We start from the raw sequence: 24825 nt of genomic DNA on the forward strand, positions 1-24825 counted from the left end.
GCTATTTTTAAATATCCCATGGAGAGAGACTCTCACTGCAGCCTGTTTTATTTTGTTCTGAAAATGTCAGCGTGCAGCCTCGTTCTGTGGACGATAAACGAGGTGCAGACTTCCATCTGTGTCATCTGTGAGTGCTGGACGGAGCAGTGAGTGACAACAACCCCGCCCACATTTAAGAGTACTGTTTGCAGGGGAAACACTAGGGTCTAGGTACCATGTCTGAAGGGTTACTGTTGGTTCCAAAGGCACCATACTGAAAGTGTTTGGTGGAAACGGGGCTTTAATCTGCAGTCGGAGTCATGGTTGACAATAATGAACATTAATATCATTAAAACACACCTGAACACCAAATACAAAACATCACCTTAGCACCACCGTGACAGTTTACACAAGCCAAAGAGTGGTGACACTTACAAAGTCTTGTCGGATGTCGTTGAAGTCTTTTCCGTATTTCTCTAGTGCCTCTTCAAACATGGCAGCTTCCGAGGCGCTCCACTCCTCCATCTCATCCCTGCAGAGCACCGGGCCGCCCGCTGGGACCAGTACACTCAGCGCACTGGACAGGTCGTAATTATGACGATGGAGCGTGTCCATCGCATGGAACTGCAGCCAATGAACACAGAAAGAGGGGGTTACAACCTATCATTTAAATCACAATCAGGTGCTGCAGAGTGAGCGTGCATTTATGTGTAGGTGTGCTCAGCTCACCAGTGTGATATCTCGTGAGGCTGCAGCTGCACTCATGTGTAGGCTCGGCTGTCTGACTGAGCTGCTGCAGTCCAACGCTCGAGCAAAGGTCCCAACCGCCCTGAAAAACACACACAAATAAAACAAACGTACAGAATATCAGCGGGGCTCACTGTTGTTGTTTACTGGTGCTTACAGAAAAATAACCAAACACTGACGCGCAGCTCTGAGTATGCTTTCAGCAACATAAATGAGCAGATGATGAATCACACACAGCAAACTGTTGAAGTTTTTGTACTTATTTAAACACAAATCTCTATCATTAATTTTTAACGCATCTGTCATCCATTTTTAGAGGTCAGAGGTGAAAGGTCTTACCGTGCCACCACTAGGAATTGGTCTATCTGTTTGTTGGTGAGTGGACACTCTGGATCCCACAGCTTCTCTTCTAGCTTGGACTGGTCCCTGTCATCTGCCTCACCTGCACAACACACAGAGACACAACAGTTTACAGGCAGCACAGGAGAAGATGAAGAACCAAATAATCATCCCCACTGCATCTACTCTAACTTATTTCTGTGGAGGAGCGGGATTTGATTTACGACCAACGTATCGGCTTGCCTAACATAATATTAACTCCACACTAATGAGTAGCCATGCCAACGTACCTTCATCAAAATAAAAGAAAAATAAGAAGCCTCAGTCAGTCAGTACGTCAGTAATCAGTATAAATCCACTCTCTCAACTGCAAACGTGGCTGGAGGAGGCGAAGCTGAACTTACCCCACTGGCGAAAAGGACGAAGTCAGTGGTGTGGGACCATTTTGGCTATCAGAAGAACCCACTTTGTCATGACTTTAGAGAGCATCAGAAAAATGAGTGGCCGTGGAAAGACCGGAGGAAAAGCCAAAGCCAAGGCAAAGACCCGCTCCTCCCGTGCTGGGCTCCAGTTCCCAGTCGGCCATGTTCACAGGCTGCTGTGCAAAGGAAGCTATATGGAGCGCGTCGGTGCCGGCGCTTTGTCTACCTGGTGGCTATGCTGGAGTATCTGACTGCTGAGATCCTGGAGTTGGCTGGAAACGCTGCCCACGACAACAAGAAGACCCGTATCATCCCCCGCCACCTGCAGCCGGCTGTCCGCAACGACGAGGAGCTCAACAAGCTGCTGGGCGGAGTCACCATCGTCAAGTTAAGAAACGGCTCTATTAAACTTTTAACGGGTCTATATTAGCCTACACATTTAAACAACTGGTGTGATGATGCGTTGCACTGACAGGAGATGCCTGGTACGTGCTGTCGCTCATGAACGATCAAACAAATATTAGCCTACCATTTTAAAGACTAGAGCGCGAAAATAGGACGACACCTGTTTTATTATTATGATTATTATTATTACCACGGTAATACCGGTTACCGTGGTATTTTTGCCCACGGTTATCATACCGTCAAAATCTCATACCGGCACATGCCTAGCCACGAGGAGTCCTCATGTGTGAACAAGCCTACGAGCAAGTCGTCCCCTCATCTGTGACTGGGACTGGATATCTGGCATGCTAGAAAACTGGAGCAGTGTGACACGACTGACAAAGAGCATCAGCCAATGAGAGGCGGGATACGTCCCACGTCAGCACGCAGGAGGACGGAAGAAATGTGAGGAGGACAAGCTGCAGGGTTGCCAGGTCCAGTCGCTTCTTCTGGGCTTGTTTCCATAGCCCTGGTTGCTTGTTTCTCTCCCAAGATCTGACAACACTGACAAGCCAGCAAGCAACAACAACAATGGCGGCGTCCACAGGATCACAGGGAGCGCGTTGGGTTTGGACCCAGACCCTGGAGGCAGATCTGATTCAACACTGGGAAGAATATCCATGTCTTTACGATGTGGTGTGAAATCTTGTGGTGTGCACACAGGTCGTAACGCAAGACCTTTTTAGATAGGAGTTGTGCAAATTTGCAGGAAAGCCCAATCAGTCTTTTTTCAGCATTGGCAGTATAAAAACAAGATCGGGGAGGGCAGCAAAATGCCGCCTACCTACTGTTGTTTATAGAGAATGCACCTTTTTCGGGGCAATAGGGGGTGTGAGCAAGTAACAAAACGTGTAGCTCAGCGTGTGACGTAAACAGTGACGTGGGAGGGAAGCCATGGCTGGTCAGGCGATGATAGTCAGGCGGTGATTCTCTCGTAAATCGGCCCGTTCTTCACCATTCCCGTCATCTGACGGTTAATGGCCTCTTCGTTTGCGAGGACAAGGAGGGTGCTCAATTCCTTGTCTCCCCAGTTGCTCATCTTTACAGTGTCTGTCAGGTTTGCGTTTCCCTCTTGCTACTAGCTGCTCGCTAATTCCTGCTATCAGCTGTTTCCTGTTTATCCACCGCCAGTGGGTCGCACGTGCAGCGTCATCAGCAGCTCCTCCCACAAGTCTTCAACAGCCCCTCCCATTGCGGAAGGCCGCCTCGGTCTGTTTAAACTGAAAGGGTTCCGTCAATATGACTACCCTACGAGGCGGAAAATTGTGCACCTGGGATCAACTCGCCAATCCGCCTCTGTGTGTCTAAACGCTCGCAGCTGGCCGGCAAATCGGCTCAACATTGGCGGAAAATCTGGCAGCGTAAAAGGGGCTGCAGTTGGCGAGACTCCTGATGACACAAAAAACACGTCACCAGGTATGAACACTCAAAAGATTACGATAGTCGCTGCGACGCAAAATCGGGGTGAAAATCGTGTAATGTGAACTAACCTTAACCCGTTGTACCAATCACACACACACACTAGAGGTGTGGATAATGACGCTAGAGATAAACGTTCCAACATGGATTTAAACAGCCGAACCTGCAGGTGTCTAAATAAATCACACATTCCTGACTGACCCTCTTGTAACATTTCAGGTACGTCTGCCTGAAAGCGCGGCCCCACTCTGATCTCTCCTTTGTCGGCCAGCAGGGTCTTCTGTGTTGGGTCGTACACCAGCGAGTAGAAGAACGTATCCTGGAGAGAACAACATACCAATCAGCCACCAAGTTATCTTTCACAAAAGGCTCTAATGACTCTATAATACAACTTACAAATCTTAGTATACTCTAGCAGCAGCATCTATAATATGTGAGGATTTGTCTTATGAGCTAATTAACATATAGCTTTAGTCTAGAGGACTTGGCTGGGTAAAATGAGTAATCTGACACCATCATCTTGGGTGTTAAAAATTCACTATTTTCTTACATTCTATAGTCCAAACGATAAATCAAGAAAAATAATTAGCTAATTAATCGACCATGAGAGTAATTATTAGCTGCAGCCCTCTGCCTTTCTCTACATTTGTGACACCTGAAATATGAAAATGCATATAATGTATGACTAAACCTGCAATGACACAGTCTGCAACAAGCAAAAAAGTACACTACAAGATGACAAATCAAGTTCTTTTCTCCAGCTCACCTCTTTGTCAAGGTACGAGAGAACGGCTTCAGTTTCATTCAATAATGCGACACTGCACTTCCCCCTGATAGAGGAGACAGAGAGGGAACAAGTACCATGTAAAACACAGACACAGGAACGCAGCACTCGGTTTGTCCGTTCATGCCTGGATGAGTGGCTATCCATGGGCACAACCTGCGGATGAGGTGTTCGGTCCAGCGTGTGTGTGTGTCTTTGTACACTACCTGATGTGTGTCGCAGGTAGACTCTCATACTGCCGGGAGAGGAAGAGCTCTCTGTGGCGGAGCTGGTGTTTCTGTTTTTCTGTTAGCTCTGTCTCTGTCGGGCTCTCCTTCTCCTCTTCCAACTCCTCTGCAAAAGGCAAACATGAGCGAAAATGACACACTATAAAACATATCAGAGGAGACACTGATGTTACAAATGAGTATGTGACAAATGACACGAGAATCATGACCATACTCGTGATGGATAACAGACCAACAGATTATAAAAGTCACAAATGTTTTCAGCCAAGTTCCTCCATTTATCTCTAGGATTTCATAAAACACCACTTAATGATATTTCATAGCGGCGCCGTCTTCAGATATAATACAATAGGCTGGTAAAGTGGTTCTCGAGGGCTTTGCGATCACAAACTATTGCTGCCATCCATTAAAGACGTCCAAGCTATTATGCTCAAGACGAGGGTGAGGAATTTAATTTTAAGAAATGCTAGTCTCATCCATAAATACTAGAGTTCTTGTCGGATGGTCAAATAGCTTCAGAAACCCTCTCCCTTCGAACCCTCGTGACGCTGTTGCGTGGGGGCAGCTGTGTCCGACAATTTCTGTAACTTTCCAAATCCGACCTTCACGGTGACTTCACACTACACTGACCCGCTGAGTGAGGTGAGAAAGGAGCCAACTCTCTTTCTCTGAAACTCATTTTTTCTCAGTCTTGACAAGTACTTATCATTTTTCATATGAACAACCAAGTGCAACACTATGAACGTCTTCCATCAGAGACTGTCTGAACGTGATCTCATCCCTACTCGTCATATTTTGACGCTTGGGCACAAGCCCCTGACATCCCTTTAATAATTCCCAGGACAGCCCTTTGCGTTGTATCTTGTAGCCTCCAGAGGAGGTTGGCGATTGTTGACACAGAAGAAGTCAGTGGTAAGTCATGTGATTCGAGTCCACTCACATGAGTAGAGCGGAATTTATACTTCTGCATTGAATCAACGCCATAAATGCGATGCAGGCTCTGTGTCAACATGTAGCCTGACGTTCACCTCCCCAGAAATGTAACCACATGTCGCAGCAACGCAGACCTCCTGTCTATTTCTGTAAGCTGAAACCATTTCCCTCAGTGGAAACAAAGCTTTTATTTACTTTAATTTCACAGATAAGAAACAATAAATTGTGAAGACAATAAAGCCTCCACAAAAATAGCATTTTAAGTCTTGTGTGTGATTTATCCTGGCTTCATATGAGCAGAGGAAATCTCCGCTCGTCGCTAGGCTAATTTATACAATGTAAAATACCATAGGCTTGTGCTAATAACGTTAGCATGTTGTATTTGTTTGGAAAACGTGTTTAGTATAAGACAGTTGTTTTGTCAGTGAACCTTGTGAGTTGTAATGGAGCCGAATAATGTAACATTGCCTTTGTTAAATGTTGCTGTTGTTCCTGGCTTCTCTGAGTAGAGAAAAAAGTCCTGGTCCTAGCCACTAGGCTAATTTATACAATGTAAAATGCCATAGGCTTGTGCTAAAAACGTTAGCATGTTGTATTTGTGGGGAAAATGTGTCCAGATAAAGACAAGTGTTTCTCTGTGAATGCTACGAGTTATTAGCCCCTTTTACGCTGCCAGATTTTCAGCGAATGTTGGGCCGTTTTGCCGGCAAACTGTGAGCGTTTAGACACACAGAGCCGGATTGCCGAGTTGATCCGAGATGCCCAATTTTCCGCCTCGTAGGGTAGTCACATTGGTGGAACCCTTTAAGTTTAAACAGAACAAGGCAGCCTTCCGCAACGGGAGGAGCTGTTGATGACGCCGTACGTGCGACCCACTGGCAGTGGATAAACAGGAAACAGCTGATAGCAGGAATCAGCAGCTAGTAGCAAGAGGGAAACACAAACCTGACAGACACTGTAAAGATGAGCAACTGGGGAGACAAGGAATTACGCGCCCTCCTTGCCCTCGCAAACGAAGAGGCCATTAACCAGCAGATGATGGGGACGGTGAAGAACGGGCCGACTTATGAGAGAATCGCCGAAGGACTGACCAGCTGCGGCTTCCCTCCCACGTCACTGATTACATCACATGCTGAGCTACACGTTTTTTTGTTACTTGCTCACGCCCCCCATTGCCCCGAAAAAGGCGCATTCTGTATAAGCAAAAGTAGGTAGGCGGCATTTTGCTGCACTCCCCGGTTTTGTTTTTATACTGCCAATGCTGAAAAAAGACTGATTGGGCTTTCCTACAAATTTGCACAATTCCTGTTTAAAAAGGGCTATAGTGAAGCTGATTTGTGTACTAGTGTTTGAAATTGTCTCTATTAAGCCATGTTTAATGTGTGTCTATTAAGCCATGTTTAATGTGTGTTTAATGTGTGTTTGGAATCAACTAAACTTTACAGCACTTCATAGAAACCTTCGCCGCCGACCAGTGTTTTGGAGCTGTAACTGCAGAGTGACACAGACACACCACCGCACAAATATAAATGCTCGCAACGGGAAAACAAAGAGGACCAAGAGTTCCTTACCATCCGAGCAGAGGACAAGATTAGCTGCCATATATCCGGGATGTTAATAATTGTTATCTGAACCTTAGCTGCACCGTGGTGTGACAACCTGTGGTCACGTACATTTCCACTGTCAGAGCTAAACCCTTAGCACCAGCGTATGCTCAACACTGGTTGTGACGAATGTAAAAAGAAAGCCTGTGAGAGAAGTTCACACCCTGCCTACTTTCTAACCACTGCACACACACGGCCAATCAGTGCATGAAGTGGTTGTGCATGTAGTTATAAGGGAAGGGGGTTTCAGACGCTGCACGACTGCACTTCAGTTGAAGCACACTGACCCCTCACTTAACTGCAGTGTCTCTGGTTGGTTCAGCCTTGTTCAGATTTTGGTGTTACATCGTCTCTTCACTTCCTACATTATGTTGCTGTTCTTACATTTATCCAACAGATAGCAGCCTTGCTGTTTTCCGATCTGCTCTCCTTCGATATATCAAAGCTGTGACTGCGGTGTAAAGACACGGCTGATGCAAACTGAAAGGTTTTGTTTGCTGCTGCTGTTTCATATAGAAAGCTTTCCACTAGCAAACCACTGGAAGACAACTCCAGGAAGTCAATCTCGTACTTGTCACTGAGGCTGGCAACTGGTTGCTAATTCATCACCAGACACTGACATTTTGGCAGTCAAGAATAAATGCATGCATTCAAATATTGCAAGGTATGAATGGTAAAAGAGGATGTTTCCAAATCTAATATTTGGATGCTTGAACACAATTCTATTCACATTCATTGTGTTAAGGAGGCAGCAGCAATCTCAAGGGCAGATACTTGAAAATCTTGTGCATATAAAACCCAAACTACCTGCATAGCTTGATATCAAACAGGGTAGGTTGCAACATGTCTATTTTTGAGATGTTAGCCCTTGTGTAGAGCTTCTTTTTAGCCCTAAGCTGTTGTTTGATCTTTGGCTGCAATGATTAATAAACTTGATGGACAAAACGGATGCCAATGTTGCTAACAGTCCTCCACAATAACCCTACTGAGACCAATAAAGAAATAAACACTCAGAGAAACACGCTGATATTTCCGTACATCAACTTGTGGCTCTGGAGTTTGGTAATAAGTGCAGATATTTCAGCTTTGACTCCTACAAACTCTGCATATTCTGTTTCTATTTCTGTAAATCAGATGCACTGCCTGTCCTTCTGTCTTCCTCCTCAACTAATCCGAGCCATAAATTGTGAGATTTTTTTTTTTTACAGTGCTAAGTAGCAGGCAGTGTTAAATTTTATTGTTGTTTCTGTCTCTTCTGCAGAGCAGCTGGTAGATGACTGACTCCAAACAGCTTGTGGAATTGGCACTGTGCTGCGATGGCTGCATATGTTCCTGCAAACTGTATGGTTTATATTTCTGTGCTTAAGGTTACTTTATGTTTACAGAGTTTAGCGAAATGAACAAAACTGGTTTCCCACAAAGTGTTTGACCACGCAGAGAGAATGGGATGTAGCCACACGGTGCATTCCTGTCTTTCCTGTAAGTGCTGATTCTCAGTCACGTGAATTTTTTAAAACCATTTTTGGTTGGTGTCTCGTCTCAATCGAACTTCTTGCAGTCGTGCGATTGCTTTGGCAGATTTAAGTTTTTAATTTCCGGAAAGGGATCAACAGTTTGTTTTATTATGACCTAAGGAAAAAGTGAAACATCACTGGAAACAAGTGGAAGGCTACCCACACAGAACAGGTGTTGGTGTGATAACAACACTTTCCTTTCCTTGCTTCTTTTCCTCAAGCAGCCTCACTCCAATTCTGTCCCTCTCTGTAATAACTAATTAAGAAATAAATGTGACATATGAATATGAATAGCGGCATATTATCAAGTCGCACTGGAGCGCCTAAATGTGACTAAATGGTTACACTCTGGAGCTGTGGTCAAAATGAAAAAAGAAAAATTTCACATTGGTGGTAAATGTTTCAATGTGCACAGGACGTGCTAAGTGGCAACGCAGCTGGAAGGTTCGCCTGACTGACATGCAGCAGAAAGCCCATAATGACATTTCCCCTCACTGAGTCTGCCTGCAGACACAAATTGAAACCACACAGGGTCAGACTGGTGATGCAATGTCCATAAATGATAAAACAATTTTAAAATTAGAATCATGTTAGTTATTTTTTTAAGATGCTGAAAATGGGCAAATTCTCACTTCTTATTTTTTAAAATATTGTTGTGAACACATCTGAATAGGACTGCAACTAACAAATTATATTTGTTTGCGATTATTTTCTTGATTGATTACCCCAAAAATATTGTATTTACAGTGTTATACAGCAGAGAAAAACAGGAAATCTTTTCTTTTATGAAGCTAAAACCAGCAAATTTAAGCAATTTTGCTTGAAAAAAATAACTTCAAAGGAAGACCTGATGATCCAAATTGTTGCCAAATAATTACTTGTTGATCAACTAACTAATCGGCTGATTGTTTAAGCTCTACATTTTAGTTTAATGTATGTTAATATACAGATTCTGAAGACACTGAACTGCCTGAAAGGGACTTTTACTCACACTTGACACCTTAATATCTAAAAGTTGTCTGACTGTACGTACACACCAACAGCGACCAGAGCTTCCAAAACGGTGGAAGACATTAGTTTTCAATGACAGCCTGGCCACTTGGGCGACCTGGTCGTCAGCCGCTCGTCTTGGGCGACCAAAGCGGCCGGAGCAGGTCCGGAGGGGAGTTAAAACTCGTTTAACTTCATAGTAATGAGCTCTGACGCGGTTCGGCGACAACCAGTCGGAAATGCTGACGTGCTTCAATGAAGCGGGTCCCAGAGAACAAGCCATGTAACTTTGGTTCGTACAGCACACTTCTTCCAACAATGGATAGAAAAGTTTCTTACTTGCCTTCGCGCCCACTCAGTCCTTTATAATGTTGCTCTCGCACCTGCTGATGAAATTCACCGTGCTGATCACGGCGCCGGAGAATTTCGTGCACCCAAACCCGACGGCGAAGGCATCTTTGAATGCACAAGACGGCAGCAGCACACATCACAGCAGCAATATCATCTTCCATGTTGAGTCGATACGATTTTGGGGGGTAAGTATAACTTTCTGTAGGCCATCTATGAGCTTTTTAACTGGACAACAGCAGCAACTACGCTGCTTTCAAGCCAGTAGTCTGCTTTGCAGCTCCTTTAAACTGACAAGCACGATCGAACGTTCAACAATTCACGTGATGAGCGACTAGAGCGACCAAAGCTGCCACAAATATTTTTTGATATAGCAATATTTCTTGGGCGTCTGCGAGAGACATTCCCTCTTTGGAAGCTTCTGGTTTGAACGTTCAGTTAGTGTTTAGCCCTTTTCACACTGCCTGTCCAAAGTGGTAATGTTGTGCCATTATTCGGCTTCGCCCTACTGTATAAAGGCAGTAATTGTTGAAGAATTAAACATCACAAAGACTTGTGGTCAGTGGTATGTGAGGATTGTTAAAATCACATCTGTACAGATGTGAAGCCCTGACCGTATCAGACTGATCTTTAATGAAAGCTGTTGTCTTGTATTTTTTTCCTCTGAAAATTTTAACCTTATAGTCAGACACAATATATTTAGCCTGTGTAGTTGAGGGGACAGGTCTGCTCTGCAGCAGCAAACTGAAGCCCTAAGTAATGCCCAATTTATTGAGTTGTAGTCAAAACACCCACCCTCAAATCTGCGGGTTGCACACGAGCGAGTAGCTGTAAAAAATACTCGCATGGACTCCAAAAATGGTCGCAAAATGTGACCATTTGGTTGCAGTCTGGAGCCCTAACAATGTGCTATGTGTGCGACCCAACTTTGGGAAATTTGAAAAGCAGCTAGAAGCAGTTAGCGGCTAACACAATGAAGGACAGCAACCGAAAATGTCCTGACTGTCTAAGATTCTAATCATCGGTTGGAAACCCCTCAACAGACTGAGATTCTTTGAGTCGAGCAGTCCCCGGTCCCCAAATGTAGCTGCAGAGTGAGCACTCATTGCGAGAGGCTATGCCCTATCAGCCCCCGAGATAACGTTATCGTCTGCCTTCTGCTTAGAAGGGATGAATTTACAGTGTCTGGCTTTTCTGTAATGTTGCACATTTCTGATATCTCGTTAGCGTAGTTAGCACGTATTACGTCAGTGTGGCTTGCTTACAACATATATTACGACTTAGTCCAGCTGAACCCCATTTAGTCAGGCACAACCCTGAGAGACAAGGAGGTTCAGGAGAAGAAGGATGAGATCAATCACCATAGAACAAGGACAGTAAATGATTTTTGTTGGCATGTTAAGTGATTGTTATCGTTTAGAAAGTGTTGCCTGACGTGTGTGTTATATGCCACAATTGACACAGATGCTGTTGCGTTACACGCCACATCTCTCTTGCCTCTGTAACACCAGCATGCCATCTAAAAATCACATCCTGGAGTGGCATTATCCCAGCATTGTTTGGTTTCGTGTAAAAAAGCAAAGCCGGTGTTATGAAAGATCTTCGCTGTGGCAGTTTTGAGGGATCTCTGTGTGAAAAAGACATATGACAAGAGTTGCGACTCACTTGCGTGTTTGTCTGCGAGCTGGATGAGGCTGTGGGAGATGTCTCTCCTTCTGTAGAAACAAACCACCTTGGCCTCCACATTCCCACTGGCCGTCTGTAACAGAGAGAGTAGAGAGATACAGGCTGACTGAAAGCGGTGGCAACACCTTCCTGCACAAACCTCTAATTTCCCAGGAGGCCTGGCTGCTTTGTGTGCTCGTCAAGCTATGCTGCTATGACAGGCTGACCAGGGCAGCAACAGCGCTTTTTGATCAGATGATTGATTGATTGTCTCACTGTATAATTAGGCCGACAGGCTTAAAGACTCAGCCAGTATTACATTCGGTGACTGATCGAGAGTGAATGCATGTGGGGGTATGCGGGTTGAGAAAACTGCTTTCAACTAGATAAGACCAGATAATGACAGTGTTCAACTGAAGGGTATGGACAAAATAAGAGGAACACCTTATAATATATTGCAATTAGGGCTGGGCAATTTATCAATATCTTAAAATGAGACATCATGTTAGATTTTGGATATTGTAAGTGTTGTCTTCCTGGTTTTAAAGGCTGCATTTCAGTGAAAGTATGACAATTTCTGAACTTACCCACTTAGCGATTATACCCACATTACTGATGATGATTTATCAAAAATCTAATTGTGTAAACTTCTTGTGAAAGCACCAAAAATCAACCCTACAATATCGTCACTGAGGCATTTGGTCAAACATATGATACTTCATTTTCTCCATATTGCCCAGCTCTAGTTGCAATACAGTGCAACACCAACATAAGCTATAACTGCAAGAATGCCCACCAAGTTAAATCAACCGCTCTCTTTCAACAGAAAAATGAACCATATAAGCTTCATACAGACAGCATCTGTTGCAGGACGGCTGTGTTACGTTGCATCATGCTGCAGGGTGTTCTTGTTATTCTGTCCACCCCCTTTTATCACTTACGATAACAACACAGTCTCCTATCTTAATGTTTTATTGTTCAGCCTCAATATGTTTGTTTTTCAGGCTGATACTGACCCGATCTGACATCTTCCCACCCACACCATCTGATAATGGCATGTGTTTATTGCAGTATCTTAGTGCAAATGCAACACAGGAAAAGCTTCTCTGTCACGCCTGTTAAAAGACGCTTGTGTAGTATTTAAACAGAGGTTAGCGTGGGTCTGGTCTTAAATAACGTAAGTGACACACATCTATGACAGCAGTTAGAACAGGAAACTCTACAACTGATCAAACATGGGCAGGAAAAAACAACACAAGATCACGCTGCTTTTCAAAGCTGGTGTGAGATGATATTTAGTCACAAAGCTCTCTGAGCGCCTGAAATGTCCATTACAATAATATCCCCCATCTACACACACACTCCCACAGGTGTGTCCTGTACGACAATGGCAGTTAAGAAAGTGGGAAACACCTGTCGGGTTCCATCGCATTACAAACACTGTAAGTCACAAATTGCACACACACGCAAACATCATGGCAAAGTGAGGGGAGGGGACAGGAACAGGGAGGAATCCTAGCTATTCACCCTCAGGCATAAAACGCAAAAAACACACACAAATGACACACAAACACCTCAGTACCTTGTTGAGTTCTTCTATCCGCCGGATCAGGTAAGGGTTACTTGAGGAGTTCTCAAAGAATACATAATCTGCAACAGAAAACACACTGATTACTTCACTGTGGCGATGGATTAGCCCGGGAGACAAACTGAAAATAATACACTGAGAGGCCACTTTATTAGGTACACCTGAAAAATCGAGTTCAATCTCATAAAACAGCTCAGCTTTGCAAAGATAATAACGCTCACTTTTGATTGACAGTCAGAGAGGTATACATTTAACCATATCTTTACTGTTTGCAGCGGTGGTGCAGCGGCTGGACTTCATTGTACTAAGAAAAGTTTCTAATGTTTTGCACCCTTTAAACAAACATGAGGGGGGTGGGAATATTCAAAACACATGACCTAACCTCTCTCTGACTTTGTCAACAAAGCTTACCATTACAGTCCTCTTAAATACAGAATTTGTGGCAGATCTGTTGTACTGGAGTGCAGTAAATTGTATAAGTGTACCTAATAAAGTGGCCAGGGAGTGTGCGTAGATCTACACATGTGAAATGCAACAACTGCCCCACTCCCAGCTCACTAACACAAAAGTTGAGGAACAGGAACTAACTGATTAACGCACTGCTATAGCAGAGCCAAAACCAGAAGCATGTGTATGTGTGTAAATGAGAAACAAATAGTTATCAGCAATTATTTCATCTAGTGAAAGAGGTTTAAAACAGAAGTGAGGAGCATTAATAAACTAGATAATTGCAAAGAGCACGCACTGCAACAGACATCAGATTACAGGTTAGACAGGTCAAGGCAAAGGCAATTCTACGTATACTGCAAGTTCTTCACAGTCTGTGAGACAGTCAGTAACCACACTGCTATGATTTTGTAAAATAAATAAATTTAGGACAGTGATACACATTATTCAAGTCATAATAGCTGACTCTCCACTGGCTTCACCTAGCCCGAGGAGGCAGAAATGCAGCATGATTCAACTACACCTGAGCAGAACATACAGTAACTTTGGAAAAGTTCAGTTCATGGCAAATGCTGCCTTCAAGTGCAAGTCTGAAGTATAGTAATTACTATGCTCCAGATACACACACAAGTCAGCGATGAGATAAATATGTAAGAGCAGTTAGGACTTGGCATTCAGTCACTGCATATAGATATTACAGCTGTCCACCTCTGGATTCAAAATGTTTATCCCCGTAGTTGTTACTGTGACAATAAATTCCAGCTTTGACATGTGACATGTATATTTTTCTCTCTACGTTGCCAGAGCTGCACAAAGTTGGACTAGCTATATGTATGCAGAGGGAATACTTAGAGATAGATTTGTCATTATTTTATACAGAAAAAAAAAAACTCCACTGGCACCAACTGGATTTCAGTTACAGGAGTTGTAGTTTCCAAAGAGCACTTGAAGGCAGCAGAAGAGCTGCATCTGAGGTGACCATATGGATAACAAACAGATGTAACCGCACCGATAAACTGTTGCCACCAATATCACCTGTGCTAAGACGCTTTATGATCATGTTTAAGTGACGTGTCGAGCATCTGTGCCATTTATGTTTAATTACAGTGTGAATGTGGATTTGAAGTACGTGTGAATAAAGGTGTAAGGTTTAATCCAACCCGACGCAACGACGCCATTCTCGAGACAATAATTTGATGTTGAATTCCACTGCTAACAAGCTAGCTAGCAAGTGCAATTTGCTAATTAATTACGCTTGTGTTGGATGTAGGGGGAAAAGTGGGGCAATACCCGGCGTCTAATGTCACCAAGAGTGTTAGATGCGTTGCTCAAATACTGTAAAACGAGCGCCACAGCTGCAATAATGCTAATCAGTGAAGCCACTGCTGGTGCTAACGTTAGCTTAATAAGGACTCGTACTAATGGCTGCATGCCAGAAGAGGCAAATACAAAGGCAGCCTCAGACTGTCCGTGGTAACATTTCAACAACCTTTAAAACACGTCTAGCCGAGAGGTCCCACGGCGTATCAGCTCCCCGTGTCCCCGGTGTGATTATCCGAGCACCGAGACACAAACAAAAGGTGCCGACAATTGAAATATGTTTACATTGTAAGCTAGCCATGTAGCAAGCTGGCGGCTAGCTGCTGTGGCCACGACAGACGCGAGGCCTGACCCATTTTGAATCCCAAATATTTAGAAATTCTCACCTTCCTGCTCCAACTTAACGCATCCCTGTACGTGTGGCACAGTCGTATCTTACTATTAGACGCGAACAAACTACAAATAACGCCACACGATCCCCGGGGGATGCAAAACTGGAAGGGTTTCAGTTTGATAAAAAGATCCACATTGACATACATACCTCCGACCCGGTACATGTTGGCCGCCATTTCTGCCCTCCCGGAGTGTTAACGTAAACCATAAACTAAGACAAATAGAATAAATTAATAAAAACAATAAAACTCAGTTTCTTAAAAGGTAAGAGGTGCGTTAAATTATGGTCGTCCGGACTCCGGATGTGAACCCAAGCGGGAGAATTTTTGGCAAATCGACCCCCCCTCCTCCTCCTGGATTCTCAGTACCCTTTACAATACAGTGAACTCACGGCAGCCAAAAGAAGTCGGATCAACCCGAAAAACCACTGACTGGTGACGTCGAGAGGGGGCCGCGCACGCGCACACACATACACACAGCTACCTTTATAAAACGTACTTACTTGAAATGTTAATTCATTTTAAATAAAATTAGAAATATATATTTAGCAAGTGACTATAAAGCACCAGCATCCTTTGTCAATTTAAGTGCTGTATTGTTAAATATTTATTTTTTTTAAAAAGACGAAGAAGAAGCCTTAAACTATTTTTTGCACCTAAGCACTGCTGCACTTCCTTTAAAATGTATTTTTATGCATTCTCTGTATTATAATTTTTTTTTTTTAAACTTTATTATTATTATTTAGTGGGTTTTATTTTGTCTATTCTGTGTATTCTACTTCACCTGAGTTTTATTTCCCATTGTATTTTCCTTTAGTTGTGACTTTTTTTTGCACTTAAGCACTGCTGCACTTCTTTTAAAAAAAATTTATATGCATTCTCTGTATTATAAATATTTTTGTAACTTTATCATTATTATTTTGTGGGTTTATTTTGCATCCTATGTATTCTACTTCACCTGAGTTTTATTTCCCATTGTATTTTCCTTTAGTTGTGACTTTTTTTGCACTTAAGCACTGCTGCACTTCTTTTAGAATATATTTTTATGCATTTTCTGTATTATAAATATTTTTTTAACTTTATTATTATTATTATTTAGTGGGTTTATTTTCCATCTTATGAATCCTATGTATTCTACTTCACCTGAGTTTTATTTCCCATTGTATTTTCCTTTAGTTGTGGCTTTTTTTTTGCACTTAAGCACTGCTGGACTTCTTTTAGAATATATTTTTATGCATTGCCTGTATTATAAATCATTTTTCTAAACTTTATTATTATTATTTTGTGGGTTTTATTTTCCATCTTATGCGTCCTATGTATTCTACTTCACCTGAGCTTTATTTCCCATTGTATTTTACTTTAGTTGTGGCTTTTTTTTTGCACTTAAGCACTGCTGGACTTCTTTTAAAATGTATCTTTATGCATTCTCAGTATTTTTTTTTTTATTGAATTATTATCCTGATTCAATGGGTTTTATTTTCCAGCTTATGCATCCTATGTATTTTACTTTCATCTTCATTTTTTATCTTATTACTTACTATTGTCACCTGAGTTTTATTTCCCATTGTATTTTCCTTTAGTTATGACTTTCTATCCCTGTTGTTTTTTGTTTGTTTGTTTTGCACTTACTGCTCTCACTTCCTTTAAAGTGTGTTTTATGCATTCTCTGTATTATTACTACATACAAGGATAATACTGGGATACTGGGAAGCATCATTAAATCTCCTTAATATCTTTTCATAATAATTTTTTTTTTATTGTCATGTGCACAACAGTTACAGTGAGGTTGTTGTTGACAACACAATTCTTGGTCCTCAGGCTTCTTCCAACAGTGCCCATACACATATCTAAATAAAAATAAAAATAAGACTAAAATAAAACAGGTTAAACAAACCAAAGTAAGCTAAAATCTAATTAGATAAGACAAAGGCTAAAAACGTGCACCAGGAGAAAATATATAAACGGTAGTAAAATAAATATAGGCTACATACTGAGATTTGTACAGGTATTAACAGGTAAGGCTGATAACATTGGGTACAATATAACAGGTGTTGTGCACAAATCCCTACAGAGTTGTTAATATTATGGTGTTTATTATTTAAACATGATGCCGAATGTGCTTCAGCTAAGAGGACTACACTGTATAAGATTCAGCCATAAAAATGTTTATACTTTTTATATCTATGCAGACAGACTCTACTTTGGAGATACTTGTGTGTAAAATCTCTGTAGTTTCCCCAGTATGTGTCTGTCTTACTGTGTGCGTCTATGCGCGCGCGCATGTGACATCATTGATGGGATTGGCTCGCCCTGACTGGGGTGGAGAGTCTCTTCCACTGGCTACAGAGGGAGAAGAGGAGTGAGGGACAGAGGGTAGAGTTTCCATCAGCCACGGAGCTCAGCGCAGGGCCAGCTCCACTCAGAGGGAACCACGCCCCGGGGGACAGGGGAGACTGTGCCCCCCAAAGTGTCCAAACTCCTGTTATGGAAGGGGGGTGGACCGTGAAGATGAGTTTTAGTTAGGTTACAGGTTGACAAGATGAAGTTCGGGAAGAGCATCTGCGTACTCAACGTAGGGGGAACCCGGTACGCCTTCACCCGTGAGGTGATTAGGGATTTCCCTCTCCGGCGCGTCAGTCGCCTGCATGCCTGCGCAACCGAGAAAGAGGTTCTTGAACTGTGCGACGACTACGACCGGGACCGGAATGAGTTTTTCTTTGACCGCCACGCGCAGGCTTTCGTGTTCATCATGCTGTACGTGCGCTCGGGTAAACTCCGCTTTGTCCCCGGAGTGTGTGAGCTGTCCTTCTACACAGAGATGCTCTACTGGGGGCTGGAGAGCGCGCACTTGGACTCCTGCTGCCAGAAACGCCTGGACGACAGGATGTCCGAGATCGGACTGGACACTCTGTCCGAGGTGGACATCGGAGTGTCGGGGGACGAGTCCCAGAGCTCGAGCGAACCGGTGCAAGCGACTGCGCTCACCGGCCGCGCTAAATGGCTCGAGAAGATGCGCCAGACATTCGAGGAGCCCAACTCTTCCATTTTGGCGCAGCTGTTGGCTTCGGTGTCTGTGATCTTTGTGATCGTTTCCATGATCATGCTGTGTGCCAGCACCCTGCCGGACTGGGATACAGCCAAGAGAAATACAGTGGAGGAGCACAGGTAGGCGACAGTGAGGGGCCAGATAAGTTTAGAGGAGTAAAAGGGGGGCTCTCCATGAGGATGCTGCTAATGTTTAGGAGCAATTTGTGCGGATTCAAGTGATCTAAAATCTGGTGCGTAAAAGTCAGCCATGATCTCCACAAGCTAAAGTATATAAGGGGTACTTCTCTATCATATTATAAATAATAAACACACTCGGGGACACTTATGAATCTCACATGAGCACCTGCATGTGTTCGAGACAGCGGTCAAACTCATTGCGCACTGACAATTATTTACACAGAAGGTTGATGCTCGGATAGATTCGTCATATCCCAGTTTTTCCAACCTTAATACGATTTCATTTTAAGGGTAAAAATCAGACAGCAACATATTCAAAACATGACAGAAAACACTTTAACATAGAGACTTTGGCCTTGTGTTTAGTGAAGCGACACCTCTTAGTTTCAGGCATTTCGCAAACACACGCTCTCAAAGACAGACAATCAATAAACAATCCATATTATCTACAAAAAGTGAAGTGTTAATGATTACACAGAACACCCTGTCTTCCTCCTGAGCCTCCTCCCCTCCTCTTCACAATTAATTTGAATACCTTTATTGGCTTGGTTAGTTTACACTGCCACTGTACACAAGAAGGACAAACACATCAGATAAATGACAGACACATAATAGTCCAGTCGGTAATGAGTTGAACAGTAGAAGGTGTACAAGCAGGAGGGATCGTATTAGGCCAAGCAAACAAAAAGGAATTACAGGAATCACCTTCTGTGTAAGTCAGCTTCTGGTTATTTTTGGTTTCCGTTTTTGAATGCGAGGTGAAAAAGTGCACCTCTCTTTCTACTTTTATTTTTGCACAGCCTGTTCTCTCCAGGAAGCCCGAGGCAGCCTTTCTCTATATAAGGCTGGGTTATGCTCACTCAGGCTGGACATAGTTTTGGATCGGTCACAGTGGTTAGGTAATCGCTGAAAGTGTAGTTTATATGCTCGGGGTCAAAAGGATTCCAATTTCATGCCAGTAGATGATGCAATTCCCTCAGTTGCTCTATAATTTAGTTTGGGATAATTGTGCTGATGTAGTTATCCTGAGGCTCTGTGGCCTTATTTGCTTGATCTGACTGCCTCTATGTCAAGCACCACCTCGATTTAATTCGGTTTGATTGCCTTTGCTGTGCTAATCAACGGGGTAATCATGTGCTTGCTTGTGTCACAGTGTCTCTTTGAAGGTTTTTACTCCCTCCCTCTGTGCAGTTTCCCAGCCCTCTGTGTATCTGACCTCCTGTCTTTGTTTACTTGCGTCAACCCTGAGTTGCCACAGATGTCCTCCTTATTTCCCATAATTCATGTCACTCCTGCTTTGCTTCCGTCTTCAGCACATTTGTCAAAGTCATCTCATATCATCCATATCTCTGTAGCTGCTCTGCCATTTCCTGTTTACACTCAGTTTGTCTCTCTTTCCTCTCTCCTCTCTTCTCTGTAGGATAGTAGAGGCTGTGTGCATCGGCTGGTTCACAGCGGAGTGCATAGTGCGCTTTCTGGTGGCCAGAAGCAAGTGGGACTTCCTCCGCCGGCCGCTGAACATCATCGATGTGATTGCCATCACCCCCTACTATGTAACCATGGCGATGGCCCGAGCAGGGATGCCGGGTGCCGGGCTCGGGGTTGCTGGGGTGATACTGCGGGTGCTGAGGATGATGCGAGTGTTCTGGCTCATGAAGCTGGCCAGACACTTCCTGGGCCTGCAGACACTGGGGCTGACGCTCACACGCTGCTACCGGGAGATGGTCATGCTGATGGTATTTGTCTTTGTCGCCATGGCGATATACAGCGCTCTGGCCCAGCTGCTGGAGCACGGCTTGGACTTGGGGACGCAGAACCAGGATTACGCCAGCATCCCGGCAGCCGCCTGGTGGGTCATCATTTCCATGACGACAGTGGGGTACGGGGATGTGTACCCAGTGACAATCGGGGGACGGGTGCTCGGGGGGATGTGTGTAGTGAGCGGCATTGTTCTCTTGGCACTGCCCATCACATTTATCTACCACAGTTTTGTACAGTGCTACCATGAACTCAAACTTCGCTCCGCCAGATATGCACGCAGCCTGACAGTGGAGTTACTGCAATGAACATGCATTTACACCGATCAGCCACGACATTAAAACCACTGACAGGTGAAGTGAGTAACATTGGTCATATTGTTCCACTGCAGTGTCCTGCTGGGAAACCTTGAGTCCCGGAATTCATGTGGATGCACCTTGTCATGCTCCACCTACCAAAATACTGTTACAGAGCCGGTACACCCCCTCATGGTAATAGCACTCCCAGACGGCATTGGCCCCCCAGCAGAACGACACGCCATGACACACCACAAAAACTGTTCAGGAATGGCTGAAAGAGCCCAAGGCATCGTCCTGGCCTCCATCTTCTCCAGATCCCAATCTGATTGAGCATCTGTGGGACATGCCGTTTACCCAAAGGTACCCCCGATCTACGGTTGGGCCTCTTTGGATCAGAATTGGCTCTGACCTGTCAAGGCATGGACACAGGACCTCTGCGGGGTGTCCTGTAGTGTCTGGCATCAGGGTGATGGCAGCAGAGTCTTGTGGGTCGCAAGGTGAGGCCCCATTATGTCTCACAGATGCTCGATTAGATCAATGGGTCGATGCCTTGAGCTCTTTGTCACGTTCCTCGGGCCATTCCTGAGCAGTTTTTTGCAGTGTGGCATCATGCTTTGTACACTGGCTGGGGATTGTCGTTGCCATGAGGGGGAGTACTTGGTCTGCACCGGTGTTTGGAAGAGTGGAGCATGTCAGGTGGTACCCGTATGAATGCCGGGATCCAAAGTTTTCCAGCAGAACATTGCGCTGTAAGAGATGATCAATGTTATTCACTCCACCTGTCAGTGGTTTTAATGTTGTGGTTTATCAGTATACACCAAAATACCTTTGGCTCTGCCTTCAGCAGAGAGAAACACAACAAACAAGTGGACCCATTGTGAAATAATGATCGACTTTCAGCCTTGCCCTGTTTCCTGCCTGAGCTGCACCTGATTTTATTTGGCCTGTCTAGTTCCTGCCTGTTGTGTTGATGATCTCCAATGATTGTCCTCAACCAGCATGCGCCTGTCTCCTTAACAACGCCACTTGGACAGAAGAATAGGAATACACAAATAATTATTTATTAAACACACACAGGCGCAGTCAATCCAGTTTTGACAGCGGCTGCTGTTTACACTGTATTCCCATGGTTACAACATTGGCAGAGACGGCTGCCTTTTTGTGTGTGTGTGTGTGTGTCTGTGTGTGTGTGTGTGTGTGTGCTGCATCCAGTGCTGTGTGTGTTTATTTGTCTGGCCATCAGCCGTTCACTTTGTCTAAGCTTTGCACCCAGATGGTACAAGTTACACAAGATTGATGTGTGACCTAGATGCATTCTGTTAAACCTGTGAAATATGGAGAGGGAGTGAACAAGTGAGTGCGAGGTGGGGAGGCAGAAGGGGGTACGCAGAGGGCTTAGTGTGCAAGAGGGGCTTAAGCCAGGGGTAATGTAATATGGTGACAGGTCAGCGTGGACTACAAGGTGGCAGACGAATAAAAGGCTGACAGATATGACAGCACAGATGGAGTGTGAAATGGAGGATAAAAGATTCGGGGACAAAAATGACACGAGATGACAGTGCGGAGCAACCCCGAGCGCACAGAATGAAAAGACAGAGGGTGCATCACTTCTCCATTTGTGAGCGAATGTAAGGCATTTTGTGTTCCTGCGTCTCCACGGCAACCTCCATCCTCCAACATGTCAATCATAATGGTGGTTGATTTTGTGCGCACACAAATAGGCCCCGTCCACGCACACACCTCCTGGCTGGCACGCAGCATTTTTGTTTATTGCGGTTTATTGGGAAAATCACAGCACAGGATTATGACATTTCTGGAGGAGAAAAAAAAGAGAAAGAGACAGCAGAAAAAATTAACATGATGGTTCTGACATTCATGATGCAGACATGTTTGCACCGTTCATGATTTGCCAAGATGATATGATTTGTTAAAGAGACACATGATCCAAACAAACAAGTCAACACCTCTCCCACACAACAGTCTTTCTCTGCATCTCCTCTCCTCATCTTCCTGTTGCCATCAACCATCCTCTTCTTACATACACACACACACACGCTCTTCTGTTGCAGAAATTATTAGTGAGTCTGTTCGTTATCTGTCAGCCCTTCACAGTCTACATGTGTTATTTCCTCATAAGCTTTGAGCCTTGTATGAGTTTAGTATGTACTGTAGACAGCACATGGCTCTCATTATTGTTGTTGTGTTATCAGTGTGCTTTTTACGTAGTCCCAAAACTGAGAGATTATCCACATTTTAACACCTTGCTTACATCACATAATTTTCCCTCTCATGTGGCATAGCTAATAGCCCAGTGAATTTTTGGCCAGGCCTGGCTGAAATCATCAATCGAAACTTTTTTTTCATCTATGAACTTGTAACTAATGTGATTAATGTACGGGCTTTTATAATAAATCCATCTGAGCAAAATGTATCTGAATGTGTATTTGCTTATTACAAATCAAACTGTACCATAAAAACTGTAAAATGAAAGTTTTATCAGCTTCCACAGTGTTTGGATATTGATCTTGGGTTTTCACAAAGGGCTGTACGATAAGAGGAAAATATAACATGTGCATGAGCATGACACGGTGGACCTCTGGGCCTGGACATAAAAAGCGCCCCCTAACACCCTTTGGGCACGAACACCCTCTGTTGTGTCTCCCCACAGAGTTGAAGTCCTATAGATAAACTAATGGAATAGAAACACTCACTCAAAATGTATCATGATGGCATCTTTATGGTGCATCTTCAAAGTTAATGTTTAGATTATTACGTTTTTTTCTCAGACTTTTGGGGCCTTGTTATTGATACTGAATCAGATCTGGCTGTTCAAAACCAATATTTGACAATTTGTTCCCATTTTCCATATAGAGTTTGAGAGTTTGATTAGGGTTCAGCGGGACATTTAGGGTGACAGAAACAATTACCTAATACAGCAAATGAGCTAACTATGCAAACAACGGATCAGAAATGTGCAACAACATTTCTGCCAACACAAGATATAAAAAAAAGCCAGAGACTGTAACGTATTAAGTTCCTAAATATGCAATAAAAGAAGGCTACTACTGACAAGACAACCATTCATGAATTCTCCTTTTTGTTTTGAGCGGTTTGGGGACCTCAGAATTGTGTCTCTGCTTTTCGCAGATGATGTGGTTCTATTGGCTTCATCACACCGTGACCTCCAGAATGCACTGGGGCGGTTTGCAGCCCAGCCTAAAGCGGTCTAAATGAGAGTCAGCACCTCCAAATCTGAGGCTATGGTTCTCTGCTGGAAAATGATGGATTGCCCCCTCCAGGTTGAGGGAGAGTTACTGCCCCAAGTGAAGGAGTTCAAGTGTGTCTTGTTCACGAGTGAGGGTAGAATGCAGCTGAGATGGATCAGCGGTTTGGCACAGCATCTGTGGTCATGCAGGCACTGTGCTGGATTGTCGTGTTGAAGAGAGAGCTGAGTCCATCTATGTCCCAACCCTCACCTGTGGTCATGAGCTCTGGGTAGTGACTGAAAGAATGAGATCATGAATACAAGCAACTAAAATGAGTTTCCTCCAAAGGGTGGCTGGGCTCAGCTTTATGTTGCGTTCACACCAAACGTGATGCGAATTTTCACATCGCGTTACTCACACAAGTTTAAATGCCAGAATATTTTGTGTTGACTCGCTTCATACACGTGAATAACTCGTGACATGTGCGTGAAATTGCTAAATCAATTAATGAACTTCCGTCGGTACTCTTCAGTGTCATATGTCCCCGGAGGATCTCAATGCTGATTGGCTATCTCGGTGCAAATCGGTTGCTGAAGTTCACATTTTTCAACTCTCACGAATAAGCTAATGACAAGAAATTGCGCTACTTGCTTGGCTTTATTTGCATCCATCGTGCCACCCGGTGGAAATTTGCATTTAATCATGTCTTTACATTGACTTTACATGTAAGTCACATGTGCAAATTGTTTAATTCGCACCCAGTGTGAACACAACCTTAGAGATAGGGTAAGGAGCTCGCACATCCAGAGGGAGCTCGGAGTAGAGCCGCTGCTCCTTCACAAAGGGGTCAGTTGAGGTGGTTCGGGCATCTATTCAGGATGCCACCTGGGTTCCTCCCGTTAGAGGTGTCCTAGGCATGTCCAAAAGTTAGGAGGCCCGGGGCAGACCCAGAACACGCTGGAGGGATTATATATTTCATCCGGCCTGGGAACACCTTGGGATCAACCAGGAGGAGCTGGAAAGCGTTGGTGGGAAGAGGGGCATCTTGAGCAATTTGCTCAGCCTGCTGCCCCCGCGACCCGGCCTTGGATAAGCGGTTGAAAATGGAATGTAATTTTGAGCATAAGTGAATATTTGGGCTGGGGTGGAGAGTCCCCCAGTACATATTGTAATAT

At 44.0% G+C, this 24825-nt stretch overlaps 2 protein-coding genes and 1 pseudogene across 2 annotated transcripts in view; 2 read left to right on the forward strand and 1 right to left on the reverse strand.

The window, feature by feature from the left end:
- The window catches only part of mta3 (metastasis associated 1 family, member 3), a 41552-nt gene extending 25981 nt beyond the window's left edge, over positions 1–15571 (reverse strand). Inside the window, exons 1-9 of the mRNA XM_050060178.1 lie at positions 15312–15571; positions 12998–13065; positions 11416–11509; positions 4341–4467; positions 4117–4180; positions 3552–3669; positions 1066–1168; positions 709–808; positions 415–603 (exon numbers count right to left, since the gene is read on the reverse strand). Coding sequence (XP_049916135.1) covers positions 415–603; positions 709–808; positions 1066–1168; positions 3552–3669; positions 4117–4180; positions 4341–4467; positions 11416–11509; positions 12998–13065; positions 15312–15339 — 891 coding nt within the window. The 5' untranslated portion in view covers positions 15340–15571. The remainder of the gene's footprint in view (positions 1–414; positions 604–708; positions 809–1065; positions 1169–3551; positions 3670–4116; positions 4181–4340; positions 4468–11415; positions 11510–12997; positions 13066–15311) is intronic.
- LOC126399862 (histone H2A-beta, sperm-like) lies at positions 1180–3544 on the forward strand (annotated as a pseudogene).
- A 1953-nt stretch (positions 15572–17524) lies between the features above and the next one.
- Positions 17525–22284, forward strand: kcng3 (potassium voltage-gated channel, subfamily G, member 3). The gene is made up of 2 exons (XM_050060827.1): positions 17525–18327; positions 19808–22284. Exons 1-2 carry the CDS (start codon positions 17702–17704, stop codon positions 20451–20453), a joined length of 1272 nt encoding a protein of 423 aa, XP_049916784.1. The 5' UTR covers positions 17525–17701; the 3' UTR covers positions 20454–22284.
- The last annotated feature ends 2541 nt before the right edge of the window (positions 22285–24825 follow it).

Source organism: Epinephelus moara, chromosome 13, assembly GCF_006386435.1.
Source record: "Epinephelus moara isolate mb chromosome 13, YSFRI_EMoa_1.0, whole genome shotgun sequence".
NCBI lineage: Eukaryota > Metazoa > Chordata > Actinopteri > Perciformes > Serranidae > Epinephelus > Epinephelus moara.

Excerpts from the sequence above, each read along its gene's own strand:
- kcng3 (XM_050060827.1), top strand. The coding sequence starts at position 17,702 with ATGAAGTTCGGGAAGAGCATCTGCGTACTCAACGTAGGGGGAACCCGG. Across the intron at positions 18,328-19,807 it reads AATACAGTGGAGGAGCACAG|GATAGTAGAGGCTGTGTGCA; the intron begins GTAGGCGACAGT and ends TCTTCTCTGTAG.